Here is a 19,192-nt window from a genome sequence, read left to right as displayed (position 1 = left end):
TGCAGGAGGTGTGTTTGGTGGGTTTAATCAGGGAACCATCTCAATCAAGACAAAACGGGTGCTCCCCTGTTCCTGGGAAGTGAGGGCTGTGCTGCAGGAGGCTGCTGCCTACACTTTGGATACCAGGAGCAAGCCAGGAGCTTCTGCAGAGCTGGGGTGTCTGTGGGGCTGAGCGTGTCCTGCAGAGGCCTGGCAGATCAGCCGTGTCCCGAGCGTGTTCCCGATTGAACAATACTTCATATTTCAAGGATAAGTCACTTCCCGTCTTTCCTGGCGTTCCCTGGCTTCACTCTCGGAGCCCATTCTGAATTCAGATGTTTTCAAGTTTGCTTCACCTGGTGGAGACGGGTGCCAGAAAGTTCCAGTCAGTCTATGAAAAGATCCATGGATTCCCACGCATCCCGCAGGGCTTTGCCTGCAGCGTGGGGCTGGATTTGTCCAGATATTTGGTGAGCAGTGGCTGAGTGACCACAGCTTCCCCATTTCCTGGCACAGCAGCAGAGCCCTGTGCTATCCATGGGCTCCTAGCAGGAAAACACTGGTAGATGCCAAGCCCTGGAGGGCTTTGAGGGAAAAGTCCCAGGGAAAAGCACTTGCAACACAGTGAGATCCCCTGGGATTTAGTTCTGAATGCTGACACTTCAGGGCTAAGTTTCTCGCAGCCTTCTTGTCACCAGGAATACTCAATTAACATCAAGCCTTTGTATAAAAAATTTAAAAGGGGAAATAACTCTTGGGTAATCCTCTTTGTCCTAATTTTCCTTGCTTTGTTACTCCTTGGCTGAGCGAGCTGTAATATGTATTTATAGCAGGCTGGGGAAAGAGGAGGTATGGAACAGCTTATTCCATGCAGCCCTCTGTAGCTGACCCACACCTCTTTGTCTTGTTTCTGTGGATGTGGGGGAGTCTTTGCAGGGAGCAATGGATGCTTTCCACTCCCCTGGAGCATGTGAGACTGTAATTTATTTGCAGCATGAAGTTGCCTGAAATCACACGAAGGGTTGGTGCAGAAAAGCTAAATTTAAATATCAGTAAAGTTGAATATCCCTCAGCAATATTGGCTGATTCTGGATAAAATGCAAGCCAATTTTGTGTATTTATTATGTGTCAGTGGGCGAGGCAGAAGACTTCAGAATGGGTTGTGGTGAGTTCTACTGGTGTAAATGGAAAATGAGAGATGGTGCTGGGTTTATGCATCAGGGGAGTGTGAGGCTTCTCCCTGGAGCTCCTTGCTGAAGGAAAGAGAAAGTGCCCTGGTTCAGCTGAGCAGTGATGTGCCCTTGTGAAGGAACCTCTGTGGTGGTTGAGAACTTGGAGTTGAGTTTAGTGGCGACCTAAGGAAGAGAATAAAATGGAATTACATCAGAGGCCAAGACTGAGCTGCTGGGGATATTTCTGGTGGGGTGAGAGGCTGCTGTGCACTCAGCAAAGGCAGGGAAGAGGCAGACAGCACATGCTGAGAGGTCTTTGCCCATCTCCTGTCCTTCCCTTCTGGCCAGCTTGGTGCTAAAAGCCAAATTGTGCACTCCCCAACTTCCAGCTGGCTTTGTCCAGCCAGGGCAGTGCTTTACACTGGGATGAGTTTGGGCTGGAGAGGTTTCAGCCCTGCAGCACTTTGGGTACCACTCTGCTTTGCAGATGGGACTGGAGAAGGAATGGTGAAGGAATGGAGAAGGAGGTCATTTGGGGTCAGACAGCCAGCAGCAAGCCCAGCTGTTTCCCAGAAGGAAACTTCAGGTGCAACTAAGGGGTTGATGGAGTGCAGCCTTGCGGCAGGGAGGGCGTGAAGGGATTTCTGGAGAGCAGAAAGCCCTGGGAGGCTGGAGGTGATGCTCCGAGCCTGTGTCCCCTGCCAGCTCCTCCTGGGCTTGCTCAGAGGCTGTGTGTGGCTGTGGGCACTCCCCAGCAGCACTGTGGAAGTCCCCTGGCACAGGAAGAGTGATGTGACGTGCCCCAAACCATCTGCTTTGTGGTAACTCAGCCTCTGCCAGGAGACAGCGGATGGGAACTCCAAATAACTCCCACTCTTGTGTGATCCCATTTCTCCCACCCTTGCTCCTGTTGGTGCTCCTGGTTTTCACTGCCCTGTGATGATCTGTGGTGGAAATAACCCTGGTTGTGGTCTTGGTCTTCCACCCCCTCCTGGGAAGGGCTCCATTCCAGCTCCACATTCCCATCCAAATTTGTCAGTCTGTAGCAGGCAGCACTTCAGATTTGCTCCCAGGAAAAAAAAATAACAAACCAACCAAACGAAAAAAACCCACCAAAAACACCTTCATAAGCAGATTTTCAGATAAATTTCCAGGAACTTCCCATTTCTTGGTAATAGCACTAATTCCTGCATTAGGGAAATTCTGATCCTTTCAGCCCCTGAATTCTACTTTCACTTTTTGACCTTGTCATATTAACTGGGTTTTTCTTTCATACTGAGGGCAGAGGCAAAGTTTGGAGCACCCCAAGTCTTACCTTGAAAGTATTTAGGGGATCCTAGTGCTTGAGAGCAGCTTTTGTAACACTGCATGTTCATAAAATGCCTGTGGAATATGAGGAGTGCTGTTAAGCTCTTTTGTTGTCCTTATGAATGGGGAATAAAGAGCAATTTTTCCATGGCCTTTATTGTGGCAACAAAAGGAACTCATCTGAGCTCCTCACATTGCTGTTGCAATGTCTGAGGGGCACAGGACTAAACCTGTGGGTTTTAGTTCTCCAAGATAGGCAGGTGTGGGTGCGACTTGGATGCTGGGGACTTGGGAGACACCCAGCACACCCCCTCTGGTGCCACACTGCTTTTTGCTCCTTTTCCAGGGCTGAGGATTGCACATGAGGGACACAGTTCAGCCCCAAAAGTGCCTACTTTATTGTGTCTTCAAACTTGCTGTTTGCTTTTTATTGCTAATTTTTAACTGATACTTTGCACCCTCACCTCTATATGACTTTTTTAGTCCAGGCTTGTGGGGTGGAAAGATTTGAGAAGATGTCCAGACTGTGCAAAAGTGGCAACTGTCAGATTATACAGCAGCAAATTTCCTTCTTAAGTGATTTGATGGGACAAAGACAGAAGATTAAAATAAGTCATCAGGTCTCAAATCTTCCTGCTAGAGCTGAGAGTGATGGTTTATAATATATAATACTTGGAGCTATTTTTACACTGTCACCTGGGCTGAGTTGAGGCTCTTGAACATGAAAACAGAATCATGGAATGGTTTGGGATGGAAGGGACTGTGCCATGGGGTGTGGGATGTGCTCCATGGGGCCATGGCTCCATTCCCATCCTCGGGCTGGTTTGCAAATATATTCCCCAGAATCACCATGTGCATTAGCCAGCACTGAGCTGTTCTGGTGCTGCTCCCTTCCATGTTAATTGGCTAACAATCTGGATAATTTGGAGCATCTGGTCCATTCAAACAATGTGATGTTTCATTTCTTCTGAAGAGCCCAGTGTGTGTTCTTTCCAGAAAGGGGTAGATACAGTGTTTATGCAACAGCCAAACATACTGAATTAGCCAGAATTATGCTTCCCCCTTATCAGCTTCCCAGTTAGTTCTGCTTTTATAGGTCATTTTATGCTTTTATGTTGTCATTAAGTTAGTTATTTGTGGTTTCAGGGAACCCAGTGAGAGCTTCATCCCCTTTCATATCAAGGTGATGCAAACTGCTCTGGGTGTGTAAAAGGGATCATAAATGGGGAGTAAACCCCTTTGCAGCCCTCTGATGTAGCAGACCCCTTGAAGGACAGTGGGGCTGACTCCAGTGCTGCATTTAGAGGCAGGCAGAGCAGAGCTGCAGGGCTGCAGGAGCCGGGCAGCGTTTGCCAGGCACTTTCACACCCTTTGAGCCTCGCTGCTCCCCAGGCCTGGAGGCTGCTGCGGCGTCCCTCCCTTCCCACAGCCTTCCTCCCTGCGCTCATCCACGGCAGGAGTTGCTGTTTTCCTGCCCTCTCTTCCCGCCCAGCTTCCCCGTTCCCACAGGAACCGGCCGTGCCCGGCAGCCGGAGCGGAAATGGGCCCGAGATAGTCACGGCAGGGCCACAATGTCTGCCTGACATCACCCCAGCGTCCTCCTCCGGGGCTCTGCTTGTCATTCCCACCCAGGGAGGGAATTCCCAGGCCATGCACTGGGGCAGCTGCTCCCTGTTTCCCTCAAACCCCGCGGCTCGGGCCGGGGAACAAGATGGGAGTGTTGGAGGGTGGCATTGTGCACTTTGTTGGTGGTTGTGGCCATGTCTGGCAGTTGTTGGGATGGCTCTGAAGGTTTAGCATGCTGCATTGTCTCTTGTTTTCTCTCTGAAAGATGGTATAAGTCCTAAATACCCCAGGTTTTGAACCTTGGTTTTGTTATGTTTAATAGTGCTGAGGAGGAATTTCTTTACTGGGATGCCGTGCTGTGTGGAGGCTGCAGCAGAGCTGGGGTGCAGGGGACCCCAATCCCCTGTTTGTGGCTCACTGAGGGAGGGCTGTGCCCATCCACCTCTGTCCTCATCCCCTCCATGGATTAAAAATCCCTCCAGAGGCCACAGAGGTGCAAGGAGCATCCTTCCATTTTGTCAACTCCCCCTCCTTGATCCACAGGGCCTTGGCTACCCCACAGCCTCCTCCACAGAGCAGTCACTGCTGCATTTTGGGCAAATTTGTGTAAATAACGCAACATTTTTTGTTTGTTTGTTTCCCTCTCTTGCCACAGTTCTATCTGCAGGCCAGATTCACGTGGAAGGGAGCCCGCCTGCTGCGTCCCCTGCTCCAGTTCACCCTGATCATGATGGCGTTTTACACCGGGCTGTCCCGCGTCTCCGACCACAAGCACCACCCCACTGACGTGCTGGCAGGCTTTGCACAGGGAGCCCTGGTGGCTTACTGCGTGGTGAGTGGGGAAAGCTGGGCAGGAGCAGTGCTGGGAAGGTCCTGTGGGAATAGCAGGGCCCTTGCAACCCACCAGTTCAGCCCAGGTGATTCCCTGTTACAGCTGGGGATGTGGTGGGAGGCTCCAAAGGCTTGATCCAGGCAGCTTGGGGCACTGAAAGATGTTCAGTCAAGGGAGGGTGTTTCCCTCTCCTCCAGAAGCTTTGGCTTCTCCAGCTAGGCTCATTTGCAAGGTTTTCCACCAGGAGCTGAGCAGAGTGTCTGGGGTGCTTGGCATTATGGCTCTTCCACACACAGTCCATCCAAAAACTGGTGTCAGCCTGACCAGGGGAGGTGGCTGATGGATTTTCAGGGAGCAAAAAGGCTCGTGAAAAAGAGGCCAGCAAAAGCTGTGCCCACTTCTCTTCAGCTGCTGGGCTGGTTCTCATGCCACTTGCTCTCCAAAGGGTGACCTGATTGCACAGCCCTGTAACTCAAAGTGACATGTGAAGATGTTTTAAATTGGCAGGATGGGGGGGAACCAGGTCAGGCAGCTGCCTCAGACAGACACAAAGGAGCTGGGGGCTGTGGTGGTTTCTGTGTCTGTGTGAACTCCCCAAAAGCAAGATTCTAACAGCTCACACACTTTTTGTGGGTTTTTTGTTGGTTTGGTTTTTTTTTTTAACTGCTCTAAAAGTAAATCAGCCTTGGGAACAAGGAGTTAAGTTCACCAATATTATATTTTGCAGGGAGAGAAAATAGGTTATTTATGTACTTCCCACTGGTTGATAATATTCCAAAGCCAAAACAAAAATGGCATTGTTGGGACATTTTCATGGAGTATTATTAACTCTGTGAGCAGTAGCTGTTGGGTTTTGCCTTTGCCTGGTGCCCGTGTCCCATGCAGGGCTGGCAGCTCCCGGGGGGGAGGTGGGAGCAGTGTGTGTCTTTGTGGTGGGAAGTGGGATAGCAGCCAGAGTGTGGAAGGGGAGTGGGGAGCAGGCAGTCCATCCCTGGTCCCAGCAGTGGCTGCAGAAGGACAATAGCTCTCCGGATGCTTGGGATGGGTGTCCGGATGCTTCCTGGCTGGGACGAGCTGCAGGCCTGGCTGTCCCCTCCCAGCCCTCCGGCAGCTGGGAGCTGTGCTGGGAAGGGGAGGCTGTGGCAGGGCTGGGATAGTTTTCCTGTGTCATAGGAAGCAGCTGCCTTGAGTTTCCCAGGCAGGCTGGGGTTTGCTGCAAGCTTGGGGCAGCCTGAGCTGCTCTCCCAGCCTGCTGGTGGAAGGAGCTTTGCAGGAATGGCTCAGTAACCTGGAACATCTCCGGCCTCAGCTTGGGACTCAGGGCAGGGTTTGAGCCCAGCCCTTGTCCCATTCCATCAGCCTGCAGAGAACCAGCTGTTCTCCAGAACCTGGCTTTGCTGGTGGGAGTCTTTGCCTAGTAGGGCCTGGCAGACTTTCCTTCATTTTGGGAGGTGGCAGCAAGGACAAGAGGAAGAGTAATCCCAAAACATCCTAGAGTTTGCACTGAAGGAGCAGTTTAGGAGGTTTTTGCTGAAATTCCTGGTATGTCCTGGGGGTTCTTGCCCAGCTCTCCTGCACAGGCTGCTCTGGAACAGAGGGAAGGACCTGGAGATTCATCACCTCCCACCCTGGGTGCTCCTGGCCACCCCTTCCCCTAGCACAGCCTTTGGGGTCCACCCTGGTGATAGCCAAGGGCTGTAAAAACACCACAGTTATCAGGCCATAATTTTCAGTAGAAACCAATTGTGGATTTCATCTCCGAAGGCTGCCCGAGCTTAAACCCAGGTCGTGCTGCAGCAGACACGTTTGTCTTTCAGTGCCTGAAATAACAAGAAGAAGACATTAATGTCAAGCACTTCCAGCTGATGAAACATTCAGACTTGGAGCCAGGGTGAAATACAATGAGGATTTCTCAAATAGAAATAGTTTTTATGCGCCTTGCAGGCAGCTTGCTGTGTGTTGTGTGGTTTATGTCTCATCTGAGGGAGAGGGAGAAGGGGAGATGTCAGAAGGACATGCTCCCAGTGTTGCTCTGGTTAGCTCAGAGGAGTTGTTTTAACTTCTCTGTATATGATTAAAAATGGCTTCAGTAGGATGAAAAGTAATAGGAATTGTTAAGTGGGAATGTGAGATATTGGCTTAAAATGCTCTCAGTCTTCTCCCATCAAGTTTTCTTTATGGGTGGAGAGCACCTTCTACAGGAAATGGAGCTAATCCAAGTGAAAAACTTAGCACGTTTATTAGTCCTTTTTTTGTGTTAAACAGTTCAAGCATTAGGAGGATTTAACACACTTTTAACCCCCAAAGATCACATTTCATGATTCCTATAAATGTTTATATAACCTCCAGCCATGTTAAAGTGAAATACAGTTTAAAGAGAAATTAAACCCCTTAACCAGTCTTTCAATGAAACCTGAAAAGCAGCACAGTAAAAGCAAAAATAGCCAGGATGACACTCCACCATAACTTATTCCTGTCAAAAATAAGGACCAGACTCAAAGCAATCCCCAGATGCTTCTGGCACTCAGCAATCCCCTCCCATAAATTGATTTGTCATGGCTATCTTGGTGCAGAAGCTGAACACCTTTTTGATTGAATCCAGCTCTCAGAGGTAGATGAATGAGTGAGATGGCACCAAAATGCACCAAACCAGACAAATGGGGGATTTGCAGTTATTAACAGCCCAAAAGAAAACCAGTGCCAGAGCAGTTCAATGTAATTTTACACTGGGATGCTGTAGCAAGGGGCCAGACTTCAGCTTGTGATCCTCTGGAGCATCAGCTGCATCCTTTATTTACCCAAACATACAAAGGCTGCCACTTGGATGTCCTGTAAACAACTTTATCAGCTCTGTTACACAGCCAAACAGACAGACACCAGCACATACATGAAGAAAAGAGCTGTTTTGTACATCTCCTTCTCTGCCTTTCCACAAAGCAGCACCAGCTCAGCTTCCTTCACCCTGGTTACAGTTGTAGGAGTAAATTGCTGGGTACAGCAGCTTTGCTGTCTGTCCAGCTTGAGCCTTATCTGCTGTGCTGATAGTGGCCTGCAAAAGTTATTTGCAAGGACAGCTTGACCTGCTGCACAAGGCTCTGGGTTTTAGAAAATGTGGAGATGCAGGTAGGCCAAACCTTTGCTTTCTCCCTGTGTTACTCAGCCTGGAAGTTATAATCTAATATTATTTCTTTAAACACCTTAGAATTATTTTTTCCCCTGATTTATCTGAGTGCTTAAATGCATTTGAGTAGTGTGAGGGGAAAAACAAATGTAATGCTGATTCCTACAGCCGTGTGCTACTCATCCTGGGATTTGAGCTCAGCAAACCCATGGCTTCAGTTGGGATTATTGGGGTTTAAGGCTTTCTGAGATGAGCTGTCAAATTTGGGCTGGCAGGGACAGTCAGTGGCAGGACGGAAGTTTGGGGCTGTGGCTCCAGGTGACAAAATAATGAATCCTTGCCACTTCTTGCTCCATCCAGAGGATCTGTGCTGTCTGACTCTTTTCCCTTCTGGCACGGGGCTGAGGTTTGGCAAGGGTGAAAGTGCCCCAGTCCTGGAGGACTGATAAGCTTCGTGCTGCTGCCAAAGGAGGATGTGGAAGTTTCCTCCCAGCACTTTGTTTCTTATTGTGTTGCTACCTTCCGAAATTGCCAGGCTCTGGCTTTTTCACATCCGGGAGAGGGGTTACGTCACGGGATATTTAGGAAGAAGGAGTCAGGAATAGATTCTCCTCTCCTTAGCCTTTGGCTTCCACCAGACCCCAGCTCTGTACTGGTGGCTTGGTGGGGCATGAGGAGCATGGCTCACCATTGACTCACTGCCGATAGCGTTTGACACAGTTTTGACTTGAAAGCTTTTCATTGCCTACCTGATATCCCTGTGAATGAATTATTTCACTGACTCCATCTCTGAAATCACTCAGGATGAGTCAGGCCGGCCCTTTGGAGACCTTTGTTATTTTATTGGAGTGCAGGCCATGGATCTGTTTCCTGGCTTTTCAACCCGTTCAGCAGAGGTCTGGGTGTTGCACTCGGTGATGACGCAGTGAGAAATCAAGTTGTCCTCTCATGTTTTTACAGTTCTGTGAGGTCTGAGCCTTTTCTCTGCTGTACAGAAAGGTGGTAGCAGGCGCTTGGGATTTCACAGCTGTTACAGGCAGGAATTGAAAAAGTGCTATTTTTGCATCTTAAAGATGTGTATATATTCTGTAAACCAACTTTTTGAACAAACCATCACCCACTGTGGCTAAGTTTGCCTTTTCCGCTTATTCCTGCAGGTGTTTTATGTCTCAGATCTCTTCAAGCCCAAGACAAAGACTTGCCTGCCTCCACCTCCCATCCGGAAGGAGATCCTTTCACCTGTGGACATCATTGAGAGGAATAATCATCACAACATGGTGTAGAACTTCGAGGAACCAGATGGGTGTTGCATTTTAAACTTTTTTTTTTTTTTTTGCAAAAAAAAAAGTGACTGCTGACAGCAACTACCTGCTGCTCTCAAATCTCATCAGACAGTAGAATGTAGGGAGAGACTTTCTTGCCCAACCAGTAAAGTCTTACTCTGTGGTCTTTTCAACTTGCGACATTTGGATGAAAGGGGTGGTGGTGGTCAACTAAGGCAAAGGCGACAATGAGAAAGGAAAAAACAAAACAACCCACACTACACAAAAAGCTGAACAAGCAAAGAGAGGTGCCGGAGTTCTGGATGTGCAATTGGTTTGAGTGTTCATGTTGTAGTGAACGCCAAATTGTTCCCAGCCCAGTGAACACTAAGGGATTTTTGGAAAGCTGGCCATCCTAGGTTTTTTTCTGACTACGAAGATTTCCAATGCCTGCGAGAAAAAAAAACAACTCACGACTAAATTGTATAGCACTATGTATGAGCAACAGCACTGAGTCAAGATCTGGGATTGGTTTGTAAAGAGTTGCATTTTTCTCTTCTTGATCCTAGTTTATTTTTGCCTCCTCTCTTCCATACTGTGACTTAATTTAGAAGAAGCTTGCCCAGTCCAAGGTCTCCGAAGGGTCTCTGTTCTCTCTGCTCACACTACACTCCTTTAACGAGCGGCCCGAGGCGCGCAGCGAGGCCGGAGAGCTCCTTCCTCCGCACAGAGAAGCCACACTTCTTCCTCCCCGCTCGCTCCCTGGCGAGGGCTCATCCCACTCGAGCCCCTCTAGATGAAAAGAGCATCCTCCACTTCCCAGCCATCCCCTTTCCCCCGAAGGAAAACCCCAGCAGGTTTCGTGCGCGCCCGCCCGTGGGAGCATGCGGTTTGCGCCAGGGCAGCGGCGGCTCTGCCGAAGACTCGTTCGCACTACGACCCCGGGGCTGAGTCCCGGGGAAACTTTTATTCTGCAGTTTTGGGACGGGCTGCTGGGCGGCACGTCCCGGCCTGGGTGTCAGTCAGTTTGTGCATCCCCTCCTCTCCTCCTCCTCCTCCTCCTCCTCCTCCTGCTGCTCCCTGGGGCACCCCGGGGTGCGCCACAGCAGTACCAGGTCCTGTGCTCCACTGGGTCACTCCGGTGGGAAATCAGCTGTGCCTCTCTCGGGTGTGATGATGACTTTTTTTTTTGCCCAGAAGCCACAGGTGCTTGGTTTGCAGCCCTTCCACGAAGCGCATTTGCAAAGGGATCCCGCAGAACACGCAGAACGGCCATTTGCACATCCTTCTCACAGAATCCGTCCTATCATTTCAACTTATAGCAAGCTATGATTTTTTTTATATTATAAATATTATATAAATAATGTATAAAACCTTAAAAATTAACTATGTAAAATATTATTTCTGAAACAATTTTAGATATATCCACTATGACTATAAACTGTGTCCTGACCTGTGTTATTTACATTTTGCTGCTTAAAAAAGCATTGAATTAATTTTTTTATAGTCGACTAAAATATTGTAGTTCTGTGGTAGTAATATTTTAATGAAAATAACTACAATTAGAGACATTTGTATAAAAAAAAACATATTAAATTGTCTGTATTTTTGTAATGTTCCATTTTGTAAAGAGAAGAATATTCAAAGACTTTTGTAGAATACAAAATTGAAGTTTGTATCTGCGAAATTATTGCTGTATAAATGTGCTTTTTAAATAAAAGCTCATAACACAACTAAACATCCTGGTGCAAGCTGCATTCTGTCTTTGGGTTGCCTTTTCCCTCCCAGAAAAAGAGGGTCATTGGACAGTTGGAAGTGTGATGTGGATGTGGGATGGCATTTAGGGATGTGATGGTACAGGAGGACAGCTGGATAAAAAGGACCAGGTGCCATTTTTGATGAGAGTGATGAGAAGGTCCCACCACCTCCTGCATGGGGGCACGTGTGTGTTTGCATTGATCTTCTCTTTTCTATGTCCAATCTTAAAGTAAATCCCGTTTTACTGAAGGCATTGTCTTTACTTTAGCAATCTTATGAGCTTTAAAGAAATATTATGGAAGTAAAATAAAGTCTGAAGAGCCACAGCCCCGCTGTCCTAGACAACTCCTGCCTAGGAGAGCTCCCAGCTATGCTCTGCACAAACACCTTTCTCATGAAAAGCAGGCACTTGGCAGCTGAACCAAAATCTTGCAGCTTGCTGGGTTGCAAATGTAGGTGGGAGGGGAAAGAAGAAAAAAGAAGAAAATCTCACAACAACACATGCTCAGAGAGGCACATGTGCTCAGCACACATAAGTTATGAGGCAGCCTGGATTTTATTATTGTTTTTATTTTTTTATTACTGTTTTTATTTTTTTTATTATTGTTATTTTCCTCCTCCTACAGAGGCAAATGAACTTGTTGGTGGTGACACACGGTCAGAGCCGCGTTTCGACCACTCCTTGAGTGAACCACATCAGCGAGATAACACGGCACAGAAATAATATGCAAGAATGCATGACAGGAAGCAAATACCACATCAAACTGCAAAGAAAGAGCAGGTGGAAATTAAGCCAGCAGAACTGAGCTAGCACTTGCTATTATTATCCTAATTAGGAGTAAAATTTTATTACGCATGGAAAAACTTTGTAAACCCGCACCTGTCCCAAATGCAAAGGGAGTTCTCCTGGTGCCACGTGTGATCTGAGCCTGAGTGTTTGGAGGTTGAGTGTGTTGCAGAGGTGAGACTTCAGCTTCGGGGCAATGTCTGTGAGGACAGGCTCTTAATCCCCAGTTTATCTCCCAAATGCATTGCCTGGGTGTAAGTAACCCCCATGGAGAAGGGAATACTGCCCCGTCTGCCTGTGGAGCCCTCCATGTGCAGAGACAGCCCCAGTGCAGCAAGCACCAGGCTGAGAAAAGCGTTTGATTGCATCTTAACCCCAGCTGCCTGGAAAAAGCCAGGAATACAGATGTCTGGGTGAAAGAGGAGGGCTTGGAGAAGGGTCAGAGGGGAAGCAGAACAGGGGGGGATAAGAGCCCGGGCAGGGCAGCGGGGCTGGCAACTCACGGGATCTCACTCAGGATGTGTGGGACAGCCTGGAGAGAGGGAGAAAAGGCCGTGGATAAACCAACAGGGTTGAGCTCTATGATGTGGGGCTGAGCATCAGCAGTGCCAAGTCCTATTTGTGGATGGTTGAGTGATAGTTGTTTTCTCCTCTGCTTCCTGCCCGCCTCTCCCGTGCTGTCCCATTCCATCCCATCCTGGGGAGGGTAAGGGCAGCTTTGCACAACTGGGTGGAACTTTGCTGGGGCTCACCCCTGCTCACTGCCTGGGGATTAAGAGAAGTGATCATTTCTGGCAGCATGGGTGGAAAAAGGCAAGGTCCTCGGAGAGCTCTGGGCTAGCCAAGCACAGAGGAATGTTCCAGTGCTACAGGAGGACTAAGGACTGATTTTAAATGAGTGTTTCAATGAAACCCCACAGAGAAGTGAAAGCCAAGGGAACAGAGTTGTAGGTACCGCAAACCATGAGTGTGTTGACAGGATGTATCTACTGCCACAGCTTCCTGAGGGGCAGGAAGGAAGAGAAAATAAATAGGTGAAATGGAAAAAAACCCAAACCCAAACCCATGTGAGTGCTGGGATCCTGAGGCCACCACTTTCTGTCATGTCTGCAGGTGCAGTTGGAGCTTGCACCTTGCACTGCTGTGCTACTTGGTCCTTCCTACTGGGATGCTGAGCAGCCAGGACACTCTGGGGTTTGCAGCTCTCCCGAGGAGGCAGACGGGTGTACAAACCCAGATGCACTCATGCAAACAAGGCATGCTGCTGGAGCCCGGTGCTGGGTGCTGGTTGTGGCCTTTAGTGCTGCAAACACCGGGCTCTGCTCATGCTGATGCTAATCAGGGGCTGCGGAGCACCCAGCTGTCTGCCTTTGATGCTGGGGCCTGGCTGGCAGAGCCTCTCTGCACAAGGGGACGTTCTGGTCAAACCTGTCTTTTTTTGCACTGAGACTGGTTGAACACGTTTTCAAAGGCAGGGATTCGTGTGTGCACCTGACTGCCATGGGAGCAGGTCTTTTGTTCCAGGGGAAGGGAGGTTTACGCAAGCCCCAGGTCCGGCCGTGTCTGGGTGCACCTAAACAGCTTCACTCAGCAAGAATGCCTTGGCAGCCTGCAGAGGCTGGAGCTGTTGTACTTCTGCTCAATGATTTTCGGATATGAAGCTCTCAATCAAGGGAGGGGGAGGGAGGAGATTCGCCCCACAAGCAGAGACCTGTTTTTCTCAGGCTCCAAGCCTGCCTTGTTCTGGGTGTCCGAAGGTTTCACCCAGCTCTGCGTAAAGCCGAAACCAAAGCTCATCCGTGGAGCCAGAGGATGTGCTGGGCTGAGGTCCTGCTGCACAGGAGGGCTGGTGTCAAGCCCACATCCAGGCTGGGGTGCAGCACAGCTGTCCCTGGAGCCAGACCCCACTTCAGCTGCATTTCCCCTGCCCCATCTTTGCCTTGACACACCCTTGCCTTCATCCACCATTCTCCTCTCAAAAGCCAAGCAATTCCTCCCTTGTGTTTACCTTTTCCTCTGGACACCAGATCAGAGGTTCAGATTTTTAGGAATGAAGTGAATCACTTGCCTCCTGGCTTCTGTAAACATGGCCCATACACCTGCCCTCAGATAGGAGCTACTGCCCATCTCCTCCAGACGTTCCTACCCTTGTTCCTGCATTCCAGGTGATGCTCTGGGCACAGCCCTGACTGCTTGGATTACCCAGCAAAACTGAACAGAACTTGTCACCTTCGCTGGAGGAAGCAGAAGGTAGAAAACAGCCTCCTGTTGACTCAGAGGAGGGGGGAAAAGACACACAAACAAACCCCAAAACCCAACAACTTTCAATTATCACCTTTGCACGCCACCCCCACTGGCACCAGCCGGCGCAGGAGTGCCTGCGTTAGCTTGTCTCGAGTTACAATTTCCTCGGGGCACAGACTACACCTATGTGTGTGTTTGGGTAATAATGATCCGACTGGTTGTGATGAGTCCACGCCCCATCCTATCTGTAGCTAGAAGGGAGCGAAGTCACCGGGATCATCTCCCAGTTTCCTTAGAAAGTCTCGTTCTGCGAGTTCCTGCCCTGCTGGAGTGCCACCGTGGCGGCACCTCGCAGGCAGCTCTGCTTTTAATATATAGTGCTGTGGCCTGGTGGAATGTTTAATTCTTGCCTTGAACCCAGAAAATAACCGTCTTGGCTTCTTTATTTATATTTTTCCCCCCCAATTTCGCATCAGGTGGCTCTCAGAGCTGCATTTTGGTGAAGCACGAGCTGCCCGGTTATTCAGCGCTGGGCACCTGTGGTGTCTGAAGGCATGAACTCTGCAGGGTTTGATCTGACTTTGTGCAGAGGGTTCATAACCAGCAGGAACAATGAGCTGTTATTTTAAAAAAAACACCTTTTAGTGTTTCCACGTGTCAGCAGAAAGTTGAGGAACAGAACCACCAAAACACCAAACTGTGTACACACGCATCCACGGATGGGATGAATGGGAATTGTGGTGGATTCAGCTCGCTCCTGAAGTCTTTGAAATGATTCAAAATATACCAAAACTTGAAATAAAATGTGACTTGTCTTTCCCACCTGAAAAATGAATGAATTGAAACAAAGCCATCTGCTCATTTGTACGGGAACTGGTGTGAAAAGCTGGGCTTTCCCACCACGCTTTGACATCTCCATTTCCAGGTGTGTGGTGTGAGTGCATGTGAGCTGAGATCAGCCTGAGATATAAATTAAATAAAGGAGCATTTAATTCTTGGTAGGCTGATCTTTCCCCTGGAGAAACACCATGAATGGAACAGAAAGAATGGTGCTGTTTCAATAAGGAACTCAGAAAGAAAATAAAATGTTAAAAAGAGAATAAAAACTCTTTTTATTCAAAGAAGAAAGGGAGCCAGATCTCCTGTTAGCACCATCCTTTCAAAGGGATCTGCCTTCTGCACAAGTGCGTAATTTGCTTATTTTCAAAGAAATTTTAGTGATGTTGAAGGCAAATTAATAACACTGCTCCAGCCTCCCAGGGCTTGTCTGAACAAGAAAAGTTGTTAATGTTTAATATGAGGTAAAATTTTAATCCATTTCATTAAACTGAGTAGATATTCTTAGTCCATTTTTAAGCAGGATTAACCATGTTTACCTCAAGTCAAGTAAGCACAAGTATAATGTCAACTGATACAAGCCTTGCTTAAATTAAAGGAAGAATACTACCAAGGCTTAGGGGAGGGAAAGGCCTGTTGAAGTTTTTATTTAAAACAAAGAAATGGGGATTTTTTTTTTCTTTACAAGGTATTTCTTTCCATGGGAAAACAATAAAACCCAGAAAAAGTCTATGAATGTTTTGCTTGTAAATGATGAGACTATTGCAGCTGAAAAAACACTGCTTAATTCAGGAGAGGTAATTCTTTTCAGCATTGAGTGGATCTGGGGGAGTCTGGGCCTGTTGGACTTAGCAGTTCCAACTCACCCATCTAAGAGTCACCAGCATTGTCCATCAACAAATTAATGCTGCTCCAGCCCTCTCTCAGGAATCATCCAGCAGCTCTTAGATTTAGCTTTGTAGCCTATGGCCAAGGTACTGCAAGTCCTTTAGGAAGAAATCCAGGCTCAATGTGGAGGTGCCAGATTAAAAGGGATTTACCACATCCCTTGGCCAGCTGTCCCACCAGCTTGCTGGCCTCACTGTTAAAAATATGTTAATACTTCCCTTGGTTTTCATTAATAACTGCTTTTGTGTTCCTATGCCACATATTCCTTTCCTTTTATTTATTAAAAAAAAAGGCTTTTTATTATTAAATTGTGCTATTTTCCCACAGCTGAATCCCTTGGTTAACTTTTAAGGGGGTTTTCTCACAAATAATGCTTCTTGCTTTAAAACATACTCAGGTTTTTTGCTTCCCCTACAAGAACATAAGAAATGCTGCAAGTTAACACAAAGTCAGTGGGGGAGGGACCAGCTGGGGACCAATTTTCCTTTGTACCAGCAATTAAGCAGGAACACCTTCTGCTTGTAGGTCAGATTTAATCTGATGCTCTTCTAGAGGAGAAATTCCTTACTGGGTTTTACCCCCGTCACCTTCCAGGCCCTGGGAGAATAAAGTCTTGAATAAAGAGTTCACCTTCCTTCAGTCTTCTTCAGTCAGGCCCCTTATGTGCCAGACCTGGGGGTACTGCTGAGCTCAGGGTACCCCTGAACAGCAAACAACCCTCCCCAGGGGGTTTTCTGCAGCTGCAGAAAAAGCCCTTTTTAAAAGTGAGCATTAATGATATCCAATGTGCAAAATGAGTTTCACCGAGCAGTGTTGAGGGTGGGCAGCGTTTCCAAGCTAGTGTGGGGGGGGATAAATCACTTTGTACTTGGCATAAATGAGGTAGGACACTGTTAGGCAGGTAAGGGGCACTGTGAGTTAGGGTAGGCTGAATTTGGCATAAATCCTTGAGGTTTGGAGGTGGCTCCTCAGGGTGATGTGAAGCTGCAGGGTTAAGTCATGGCAAGGAGGTTCTGTGTGGATTGACAGGCACCTCAAAACTCACACAGCACAGCACAGCTGTCTCTAACCACCTCATCTTTCCAAAGCAGCTACAAAGGAACTGGAAGTCACCTCTGTGCTAAATTCTTGCACTGCAGCTGATGCTCCAGCAGAGACAAATGCAGATGTGACCTTGCAGTGAGCACAGAGCCACCCTGGGCTGAGGGTGAGCAAACTGCACAGGCACCAGTGGATGTCAGCTGAACAGAAGGCTGCAGGACATTTTCCACCCACCCCGTGCTGCCAGCCTGCAGGGGTGAGGTGAGGGATGCTAAAAACAAGGTTACATCTTCACTTTTATTTATTACGGACAAAACATTCAAATAACTGTGTGCCTGCTCCCTGCCTGAACTGGCATGAAAATAGGATAAGACAATTGCCTGGCTGAGCTCTTGGGGGAAGATTTGAATACAGAAGGCAAGTTTACTGCAGGCACTAAGCCATGCATGTCTTATCTTGCTGTGCAGCTCTGGGTTAGGCACCCAGCAGGTGGATTAACTGTTCAGGGGAAAGACATGGAAAGCAGCTTTCTTGCAGGGCAGGTCTCCATCCAAATAAGTCCGAGGCGGCGTGGATTAGTGCTTAAACTAATGAGTGAGACCTCACCGGGAGAGGATGTTAGCACATAGCGGGACAGCCCTCGCCAGGCTGGCACCTCTGCATGCAGCCAGGGGCTCTGGCAGGGAGCAGCCTGCCCGTGGCCAGCCTCCCAAAAACACACTCTGGCGCTCTAATGGCAGCCTAACACAAACAGGACCTGTAATGAGCTTCCAGTTTGCCTCAGGACGTTTTCTCCCAATTTGGTTGTATTTATGAGCAGCTATTTTTGCTTAAGTGGAGAAAAGGGGGGGAGGAATGGCATGGGCAGAGCTCTGCTTGACCCTGCACCCACACTGGTAGAGGGGTGACCTTTTTGGGTGGTTCACGTCCTCTCGTCAGCTGTTGTGCTTTTTTTTTTTTTGCTTTTTTTTTTTTTTTTTTTTTTAGGTGGGAAATATATACATTTTCACAGATGAAAGACAGGCAGTGAGGGGGTTTATTGAACAGAAAATGAGCTCAAGAACAAAGAGAGGCAAAATGAAGGTGCCAAGGTGAGCAGGAGTGGGTTGAGGCTGGGGCATGGAGGTGGGTTTGGCTGTGAAGCAGTCACCCTGCCCCACCCATGGAAAGCCTTTGGTGGGTGGCTTTGAGCTCTCCAGGAGACAGGGGCGGGTGGCAGGATCAGAAGGGAAGTGCATCCCCCAGGGACACCCCGTGGCATTTCCCCCCATCTGCATTATCAGCCGAGGTACGTAACCTGGTGAGGGGGAAGGCAATCTGCTGGTATTTCTACTGACCAAAACTGACTGGTGTTCCTCTCACCATTCCTCACGTTATTAGGGAGGTTTTGAGTTTGGGATTTTCCCTTGAGAAATTCCAGTATTTCACTGTGTGCTTTCCTTCTGAATTGAGTCAGAAAATAAAAATATTAACCTTTTTTTTTAACCCATGAAATGAGAAATTCCAAACAATCCCCATTAGGAAATGTTAAACATTTTTTGTGCAAATATATTTGCCCATCTAGTGCAGCCCCACATAGCTCCAGACACTTATCACAGAAGTGCCCTTGACTCCAACATCACTTACAACCTCAAAGCAGTCAAGGAACACATTTTTTTCTTTCCCTCAGTGCTTCAAGACGAGGTAGGAAAATAAGATTAATTATTTTAAAGTGTGGTGAGCTCGTGCTCACCGACAGCAGCTGTGCAAGTGCATTTGCTTGCCACCATCCTGTGAGACACTGCCTGGAGTGTCACTCCTGAGCTCAGGAAAAGCTTGGTCCACCTGGCATAGCCTCTGGGTGCCTCAGCAGGGATTGCCTGTCTCCTTGTCCCCTGGAGCTGTGCTAATCGATGCTGGGGTGCAGGGGATGCTCAGCAATGGTGAGGCCATTCCCTGCTGAAACCTCCAGGGAAGGAGCTTTTGTTGGAACGACCCATTTCCTCTCCCTAGAGCAAGGCAGGGAGGTAAAGTGGGAGCAAGTATTCCAACAATAATGAAGTGGTGGGGCTAAAATGACTCCTCCAGTAACACAAGTCGCCCAGCTCTGGTTTCACGTTTACTTTGCTGTGCAGCATCTGCCAAGCACCTAAAGCTCTCAGCGAATCCCGGTGCTGTTTTGTGAGGCTATTCGGGCACTCTGCTCTTTCAGATTTTAACAGGAGCTGGTGCTAACTGGGCAAAAGAGGTCTAAAGAACCTTTTCTGTACAGACCCCAAGTCCTGAGCATGAGCCCTGCACGCTGCACCCACACTCTGCTGCCATAAACAGCATGAATCATAGGATGCTGCGTCTGCACAGCCCATCACAATCTGATAAAAGTCCAGCAAAACATCCTTCACCTCCTCAAATAACTCA

General features: G+C 48.3%; 1 protein-coding gene across 1 annotated transcript in view; it reads left to right on the top strand.

Moving 5' to 3' along the window:
* PLPP3 (phospholipid phosphatase 3) overlaps positions 1 to 10,978 on the top strand; it is a 44,102-nt gene extending 33,124 nt beyond the window's left edge. Inside the window, exons 5-6 of the mRNA XM_064428968.1 lie at positions 4,681 to 4,857; positions 9,136 to 10,978. Of these exons, the coding sequence (XP_064285038.1) occupies positions 4,681 to 4,857; positions 9,136 to 9,261 (303 nt within the window). The 3' untranslated portion in view covers positions 9,262 to 10,978. The remainder of the gene's footprint in view (positions 1 to 4,680; positions 4,858 to 9,135) is intronic.
* The last annotated feature ends 8,214 nt before the right edge of the window (positions 10,979 to 19,192 follow it).

Source organism: Passer domesticus, chromosome 7 (genome assembly GCF_036417665.1).
Source record: "Passer domesticus isolate bPasDom1 chromosome 7, bPasDom1.hap1, whole genome shotgun sequence".
In the NCBI taxonomy this organism is placed as follows: domain Eukaryota; kingdom Metazoa; phylum Chordata; class Aves; order Passeriformes; family Passeridae; genus Passer; species Passer domesticus.
The sequence above is the reverse complement of the archived record's forward strand: the minus strand, read 5'-3'. Positions and strand labels throughout refer to the sequence as shown.